Genomic DNA, 9,326 nt, shown 5'->3' with positions numbered 1-9,326 from the left:
ATGAAATCCAGTCTTTGCTGAATTTTGAATGAAATTGAATTCATTTTCTGACAAAAAATTCAATCAAACACATGAAAAATACCATCTTCCATGTAAAAATAAATTTTCAACCCATCACCCATGCCCAATCAAACACAACATGCACGGCAGGGAAACCAAAAGAAAATGGACAACTCCTTGGCCTGTCTGGGTGGGTAGAAAGGATTTTCTCCAATTATTAATTATTCCAAGAAATTACATGTGTAAACATCCATCCATTAACATAGCAACTTTATTATGAGCAAATATTATTTTTTGATCGATAATGTACCAGACCAATCTACATTATGAATAAGGGAAGAGCTTAAAGACAACCCTCCATTTTTAACAAGGGATTAATTTTACCGACACCCTTTGATATAAATGACAGAAGAATCAAGCTTCCCGCAAAGGCACATCAACAAAGAAATTGGTGCTTATTGGCCTTCAACTTCCAATATAAATGCTGGAGAAGAATTAAGCTTCTGACAAGCCCCATCCACACTGCATGCTTGAATTATGAATTTGAGACTCATAATGCCCGAGGGAACTACAAGATTCGACACATAGAAGGCTTCCACTCTTGCCACACCAAGGTACTCAGCTCCTTCGTGGCCACCATCCACAACTCCAATAGCTTGTTTTGCTAATTTTTCAACATAGATATTGTACATAGGAAACAGCGAGCCACCCCCTGTCAACCTCCAAACGATCTTGATGCTCACCATCTTAGACCCCTCGGAACCTGAGGCCCACGAGATATATTGACCATCAACAACCCATGAAGTAGATGGTGGGAAGTCTGCATTCTTGGTAGAAGTTTCAATCAAGATATGACCGAGTGATGCATTATATTCTGACGGGCTCTGAGGTAATTTAGTACCTAGTGATTTGGGATCTTGCTCTAATTTCAAATCACTAAGGTTGGGATTTGACTTGTAGCAGACGACATGAATTTCTGTTAAGGTGTAACCTCCCATTGAGATCCCACTCTCCACTATGATCCATCCTGGAGCATTTTCAGCTTCTCTTTCTAACTTTGTAACTCGAAGTGGCATAATTACTTTATCAAATTTGCTGGCGAAGTGGCTCATGGCAAATAAGGTACTTGCCCCAGAAGAAAGAAAGACTGATGTTCTTCTGTTTGTGTTAGAAGTGAATTCAAGTGAGAGACCCAACATAGAGATTCCATCCGACCTCACCTGCATGGAAGTATAAAGTTAGTTTTAAGAGTAAGCTTGGGATGTGCTGATAATGATAATTTTAAGATGTCCTAAATTTATGTTAGAACCAAGGAGTGAAGCCCTAATGTTATTTCAAAACAACCACTGGATGCATGAGATATTTATAAACTGAAAATCAACCACTGGATCTAGCTTCTGGCCCAACTTATTTTTTAAGTGGGATACAATGAATGCAGGTGCTGTACTCATGTTTTAATCTTCAATTCATGAATTAAGAATCAAATTGGATTAATAACTGTTTTCAAAATCTAGTTTACCCATCAGAAGGGAGAGCTTACAGAGTGTGTAACGTGGATTGGTTGATCATCCAGAGGAAGCTCTCCTTGAAAGAGTCTTGTCACGAAATAAGCACCGTCTTCAAGAGTTCCTTTAAACTTGATGTTACCACCGCCACTATAAGAGGTATCCTTAAAACTACCATATACAACAAATTAGAACACAGAACCCTCATCCACAGAAGTTAACTTTCTAACCAAACTGCAGAAAGAAACATGCCATGTAGAACTCCACAGTGCAAAATAGAGATAATGTTTCCAACCATAGTAACATAGTTCGAATTTGGAAATTATTTAGTGGGAGGTAGTTTTGTTTAATTTGGGAAAGATTAAAAAAAAAATGGGCAAAAATTGGGGATGATAAAAAATTTAAGCAAAACAATAGGTGCATTACGGAGTTAGGGTTTTGAGAAATGGAGTGAGGTAAGGGCTGATTTAGTTGATCAGATTTTTTTTTTCCAATTCAACAATTCGCTGACTAATTGGGAGAATCGATGATTGATTCTACTATTCATCGATTAATTTGGTAAAGTAATCAGGGAACCCCTTACTCGCCGAGTTTTTTCTGATTTTTCTGAAAAAATCACAGAATTTTGTTACTGTTTCCGACAAGCAAATACTTTCAAGAGAAACAATTTTCAAAAGGAAAAAAGAAGTTAGGCAATGATACACTCTTACATACAGATTGTAATGATACAAAATTTCAAAAGAAACGTAGAATGCCAGATAAGATATATCGCTCTCTACACACCATAATATGCAATCAGCCCATGTATAGGTGTACTACCTTTCCATTTATAAGCAGACGAAAAAAATCAAACTGATAAGATCTCAACTGACTGAAAATCCGAAGGCTATCAAGAGAGAAGGTTAACATTCAGACTGTATATGAAATGTGTCCAGTTGATTTATTCAGGGGGACCTTACCCCATCCAAGAAGCCTACTGAGAGATAAGGTTAACATTCAGGATATATTTTCAGTCAATCTACTTTCTCATATATGAAAAAATATATATACGCATTGAGAACTTACTCAAGCAAGACTTCAATTGTATTTGTACTAGGGTCCACAGCATTGTCCAGGGTAGGCTGTTATAAATGGAAAAAAGAGAAATAATATTGAGGAGTAAGTAATGGAAAGTAACTTAAACATTACAAAAAAACTTTCGAGACTTCAAAATTTAGACGGAAGCAAAAAAGCTTGCTAACAAACCAAAGATATGTCTAACTTTTTTTATATAAGTAGATACGTCTATTTACAATTAATAATAGTAAAAAAGTGAACCAGTTGGATTTTTCTAGGTTTTGGTAGAACGATGAGTAATTTCATTAATCTGTGTTGGTGTTGACCCATGTACGTATAATACGGTTGGTTACCAGGCCAGTTCAGTTAAATGTAGGTTTCAAGAATGACTTTGGACATCATTGCATTGAGATTTCAATTGTTTCAAGATGTTCATAAAGAAGAAAATTAATAAGTTGATACATATAACTTCATTTTACGCTTACATCAATGGAAAATTGACAGGCAACATAAATGACAAATTAACAAATAAGCTCATCATATTGAATGAAATTTAATAGAAGAAACAAATCTACTAGGTGCATACTTGAAACTTCTGGCAGGAAATATTGTACCAAGGATCATTTGATACTTGCTCCCCATCAACAGAAAAATGATAACCATGTCCCTGAACAAATTTAAAGACAGTGTAATATCCATATACGATAATGTCATCAATGGTATGAAGTCACTAAAATTTCAAAAAACAACACATTCTTAAGAGATAAGACAATGGATACTCAAGTGCTTTTGCTTATTTATTTTAAATGTAATCTTTCATATGCTTTAGAACATTTAGAAATTATAATTTTGTTACCCAAAAAGAAATGGAGTAAAGTTGCAACCTGATCAAAATTTGAGTAGAAAGGTAGTACTTTGGGATAGTATTGAAGTTTTCCCCATGATTTCTCAACAAGACCCCACCAACTGCACAGTGTACACAAAGAACACGACCAGAAAAGATGTCAAACAATTACGAGCTATATAGAAAAGAGTATTATAACATGTAAGAAACTGGAAGGATTGGTATAATTTGCAGTGTTTTGAAAACCAAACTAGCCCGTGAATTGAAACAATTGCCAGGCATCCAAACACCAAGTCAACCAGGGTGAACCATTATGTCACACAACACCAAATTAAATTTATTTAAAACCAAATGTGCTATTTTTTTTTTATATAAAAGAAGACATCAGTTTGAATAATTTAACCATCCTCTCACAAGAAATCAGTTTTATAGCAGCTCTCAAGTATTGAAGCTGACCAGTTCGACCTGCCAGTCTAGTCTGGTTTTAGAAACACTGATAATCCATACATATGTAAAGGCCAATTTCAACGAACACAGCGGCTATATACTTGAAGTGCCAGATGAATACGCAAGATTAACAAAAATGGAAAATAATGCGCTTTAGATGTTAGCTGTCAGAGAAGAGGCATTTGCCCTAGTGGTGGACCTCATGCATATAACATTGAGTTCAGGCTTCAATTTTCAAAATGGAACACAGGAACAAAAGAAAAGATAATCTTTTAGTCGTCTGAATTGTGAAGGCACTCTAAAAATGCATGGACAGTTACAACTTATGATAATCAGACTATATGAGATGGTAACATCGACCACAGAAGCTATATGTGGAGATCATTTGTAGGTGACAAAACAGTGGGGATGTAAATCATAGGAAATTCCAGCAAATTTCTCACATGCATACAAAAAAACAGAGATACTAATTTATATGATTATAACTCTTCAAGGAATTAGAATTCATGTGTGAGGTTTATGCAACTCCAGCAACAATTTCACTTTCTGTGTGCCAAAGGGATGCCAAACCATCAGCAATCATGAGTGCATCATCTTACATTAAACTATGCTAAGATTAGAAATATCACACGTTCAAGAATTATTCTCGTAATCAAGGACAGCATTTTTTTGTTGATAAAACTAAATGATTTCTGCAAAGAATCAGGAAAATTACTAGTAGGCACACGTAGAAATTAACAATTATCAGAAAACATGCAAAATCAAAAGAAAATTATAGTACCGATTTTGGGCAGTCTGAAAGTCAGGCGGCTGCTTAGTTTCATAGACCCATCCAGGAGCAAATATGGCAGCTGATACGTCATCTTTCTTCAATACATCAAGGGCAACATTTGTCTGATGTGCAAATAATTTTTATAATCAAAAGATATCCTGAATGTTGTTATGTGGTACAAAAAAAAAGCATTTCACCATAAAATTTACGGGCCACTATGAAATTGAGGGAGAAAGCGATGAGGTACATATATAATCTTTAATGATTTAGAGAGAAAAAAACCTTTGACATAGGCCCTAGAAAGTTAATTTGTTGGGTATGAAGGGGGATTTTTTTTTTCTAGTGAGCATATTGATAGCAGCTGGAGAGAAAACTTCGCACCGCCTAAATTTAGTAGAAGCCAATTTTTTGGAGAAGGCTTTCTTTGATTATGATGGTGAGCATAAAAAAGAATGGGAAAATCGCTGTAGGAAAAATACGTTACAATCTCCTATTGAGTCAGGATGAATTTGTAAAGTGGTTCCCCTTCATTAGGACATATCAAGTGGGCCCAAGCCCTTTAGAGGTGCACTATAAAATTTAACATACACCACTTTTTTTTAATGGGTAAGCTGGATTTGAACCCAACCTCAAAGTTACTTTGCAATGTGTTAAACCAATTGAGCTATGGGTCTAATCCCAAAAATATAGCATTTTGAGAATGAGAGTCATGACTCCAGGTGATCATACATATTCAAAGCTAGAAATACAATATGAAATTTACAGCAGGAATAAACAATTAGTTTATGACAACTAAAATCCTTTATGTGTTTGACATGTTTAAGTCTACGTACAGTCCACTGTCCACCACCATATGTACCACGCCCAAAAACATCAATACCCATGTACACGTCAAACTTCCGCTCACCGGCAACAGAAGCTGAAAGCTTTGGATACTCTTCCTGTAGGATAACATTTGAATGCAATCCAAATAAAATAAAATAAAAAAGTTGAAATGAAAGCCTTCAGTAAGGAACGGGAAACATTACCTTCCATGAATAATTTACAAATATGCCATCACATAAGTCAAAGAAGGGTTTATTGTTTTCATTCAGTTGATTTTGCCAGAGGAGTTTACCATCTTTAGTGACACTGTCATACCTGCATCAACAACAACAATGGCTAACAGCATATGTCACAACTCACAAAGGATGCCACTATGACAGAAACTTCAACAACTAAGAATAAATGGGATATCCTAGCAATCACCATATGACCAAAGATCCAGGTACAGAGGAGTGCATAGTCTTTGTTAGATGACTGACAAATTCTTTCAAGTTAGGAATTTGTCCCACATCCAGTTTAACCTCGATATTGATCTGCAATTAATAGCTGTATGTCAACTATAGAATGAGAGTCCAAGAAATGACCACTAAAATTCATGCCAAAAGAAAAGTAGGTTTTGGGCTCTCATTCTTAACTTTAAATACATTTGTCAACCTTTTGTGTCTCACAATTTTCCTGATTCTAAAATGAGATGGTTGTCTTATGTTCTTAGAAAGTATAGTTGTGAAATTACAGATTATATTTGAGTTGTGTTACTTGCACGATGTAAAGATGATAAAGGCATGATATGATTTTAAAAATGCAATAATAATCTCAAACTAAACCTATATACTTTAAATAGTGGAATTTTCTCTGATATTCCAAAGCCACAACTTTCACTTTTGGAAGTGTGTTCATGTATGTTTCCACTGCGTCAACCCACAATCTTTTGGGCCTTCCTCTCGCTCATTTAGAACCTTCAAATTGTATATTCCTTCTAACTAGAATTGTATCAATCATAGTAGCCAATTCAGGGTTCAAGAATAAGTTGACAAGCGGAAAATTCGCTAAAATAGGGGGGAAATCAGAAAAAAATCAAGCTAGGTTGGGGATGTGTAATTGTTTCCACTAAGTGGTGCCTCATATTTTATCATCAAATCCCATATTAAACTACAATAATAAATCACCAAACCCAATACTGATATCAGCTATAATTCAACAAAAAGTAACCACAAATCCATAACACATTCAACGTTTATATTATTCAAAATATAAAAAGACTACAATGTTTCCAAGTTAAGATTCATCAACCGATCAAAATTATCAAATTCAGCATCATCCTCATTTGCATCAGTAAAATGGTCATCTCCTCTTACTAGTGCATTAAGGTCATCTTTTGTTTTTCCCAATTTAATCATTGTGAAGTTCATAATTGAATTGCAAAGTTCACACCAATCGTGATCAAATTGGTGAAGGAAAAAGTCACGATTTAATCGCAAATTTTTCAATAAGTTGCTCAATTTAGTGATGATTATCAATTATCGTCAAACATGCCCAAACTACCTCAATCGACTTTCACTTAGTTTATCACCTCTTGGAGTTCCTCCAACATTTTCTCAAATGCATTTATTTCTAATTTTACTTATACTAGTCTTTTCATTCATCATCCATATCAACATTCTTACTTATGCTTCACTAAATGTATTAACATGATGCTTTTTTTACCATCTAACATTCAGCTCTATAAAACAAAGCTTGTCTTAGAAGCCAGATTTTTTTGCTTGCCAATCCTAATGCATTTCTAGGCCAGATTACGGATTACTTGGGCATATTTTCAGATAATCCATGATTTGGCAAACATTATCAAGACAATTAAAATTAGAATAGTTGTAAAGCCCGCATAACAAAATTTTATACAAAAAAAAATGATAATCTACCATAAACATTGAATACAAATCTTCAAATTATGGATGATATGGTCAATAGTTGCATAGTATACAAACATACCAGCCAGCCATCAAAGCCCAAAGCAGTGGCAAGCTCTGTCAAGCGCTCAGCGTACATCTGTGCAGACTCCTTTGTTGATAGTAGTGCATTGCAAATAACTCTTCCTTCATCCCACTCGGTGATGAACGTTCCCAGTACCTTAAATTTCATGCACCAATGAAATCAAGCATCAAATAAAAACTGGAATAAAGAAAGTAAAAGAAAAGAATTGAACCTTCACATTGATATGAAACCAAAGGGAAATTAGGAAATAATGAACTATGAACAGTAAACATAAATTTCATCAATCCCATTAATAGGAAAAAATTTATCTTGATAGTGACACAGATTTAAACGTCAAGACCTCACCTTTCGACAACCAGAATGTGAATGTATGATCGTTAGATGTATCGGTGTTAGGACAATCAATTTAAGTGGCCACCTTATTTATTTGCATTATATTACTTTAGTAATTGATCCATGATTTACACAACAGGGTAATAAAAAGGTGAAGTTTTTATTATATATTAAGAAATGTAGAAGGACTGAATAGGACCCATTAAGCTCTGATTGTTAAACTGTAAAGCGTGGAGATAATTATGAATCCCATTTAGAAAGCCATTTGCAAACCTGAAAAAAAAAACCTTTTTTTTTTTGCTGAACCAAAAAAAAATAAAAATAAAAAATGATCCAAACAGAAATTTAATTTTGAATTATTCTCTCATAGATTAAACTAATCCAGTTTGTCTAAACCAAGACCAAAGTTCAAAACTTGTCATCATTATTTCAATTATGCATCATTGCAAACTTCGTAATAGAATTTCTAAAAGAGAAAACCTCAAAATAAACCAAAACCCCAACTCAAATTGATCCCAAAATTAATGTACCTTAACACCGTGAGTGTGTGCGGCGTTGGTCCAACAGGGAGGCGGGAGCGTTACAAGAGTATGAGAGAAATAAACGAACACATCCATCAAATACCAATGCCAGATGGCGTAACCCTCCTCATTCGTCCCTCCTTGAACCCACTTATCTTCTATGTAACCACCTGCCATGTCATGGCAGACAAGAATCCTTGGACGAGAAGGCAAAGAAGATGAAGCTGAAGGAAGAGGAACAGAGGCTTTGTTGAAGGGGAAGTGAAAGGAGTTGAAATAGGATCTCGATTCTAGGTCTTTGAGATTATTAAGGGGAAACGAGACCGGTAAAGAGGGCTTCAAAGGATCGAAAGGAGGAGGATCCACTGATAGAGAGGATTCTTCTTCTTGTAATTGTAATTGTTCATGTTTTAATCGATCCATGGCGGAGAAGAAGCACTGAAGGATTGATCTGAGGAGGTTTCTTGCAGAAATTATGGTTTCGCGTTTTACGAAGATGAGAAGGAGATTCTTCATTTATGGTGGACGTGGTGGAGACGGTAGCTTTAAGTTTAAGTTGACGAGCGAGCGGCAACTCCAAGGTCGTCTCTCAAGTTCTAAAAGAGTCATTCCTTATCGTGCTTTTCGAATCCTAAAACGTGGAAACTGATTTACGATATATATATTTTCTGAATAATGATTTCCAAACTCATCACAACACACGTGTCGGTGCACAGAATCATAGATATTTTTCTTTGGTGTACATGACGGCATAGAGTAATGATAACGTGACTCTTCTCCACTTGGCATACTCAATTGACTCATTTGTTATGTGACATGTGCTACAATCATAGATCTGCATTTCTTTATCCCAAAGAGTGCAAATCTATGATTTTAGCACATGTCACGATAGGGGAGTCAATTGAGTATACCAAATGGGGAGTCATTTTATCATGATACAAAATAGGGGTGCAACTTAATTTGATTTAAATCAAGAATCGAACCAAATCGTGCAATTGGATTGGTTTGGTTAGGTTTAGATTGATATCGATTCG

General features: G+C 35.2%; 1 protein-coding gene across 1 annotated transcript; it reads right to left on the bottom strand.

Annotated features, from left to right (window-relative positions):
- Window positions 1-253: 253 nt before the first annotated feature.
- Window positions 254-8,931, bottom strand: LOC147399442 (cytosolic endo-beta-N-acetylglucosaminidase 1-like). Its single transcript, XM_086444799.1, has 11 exons — window positions 8,302-8,931; window positions 7,436-7,573; window positions 5,873-5,982; window positions 5,653-5,764; window positions 5,458-5,565; window positions 4,634-4,746; window positions 3,446-3,527; window positions 3,148-3,228; window positions 2,571-2,626; window positions 1,541-1,676; window positions 254-1,220 (listed from the first exon to the last, which is right to left on the bottom strand). Exons 1-11 carry the CDS (start codon window positions 8,806-8,808, stop codon window positions 456-458), a joined length of 2,208 nt encoding a protein of 735 aa, XP_086300925.1. The 5' UTR covers window positions 8,809-8,931; the 3' UTR covers window positions 254-455.
- Between the last annotated feature and the right edge of the window lie 395 nt (window positions 8,932-9,326).

The sequence above is a fragment of the Akebia trifoliata genome, chromosome 6 (assembly GCF_017979445.1).
Source record: "Akebia trifoliata isolate Shusen 1 chromosome 6, ASM1797944v1, whole genome shotgun sequence".
NCBI lineage: Eukaryota > Viridiplantae > Streptophyta > Magnoliopsida > Ranunculales > Lardizabalaceae > Akebia > Akebia trifoliata.
Note: the sequence above shows the minus strand (reverse complement) of the source record. Positions and strands in the feature narration are given on the sequence as shown.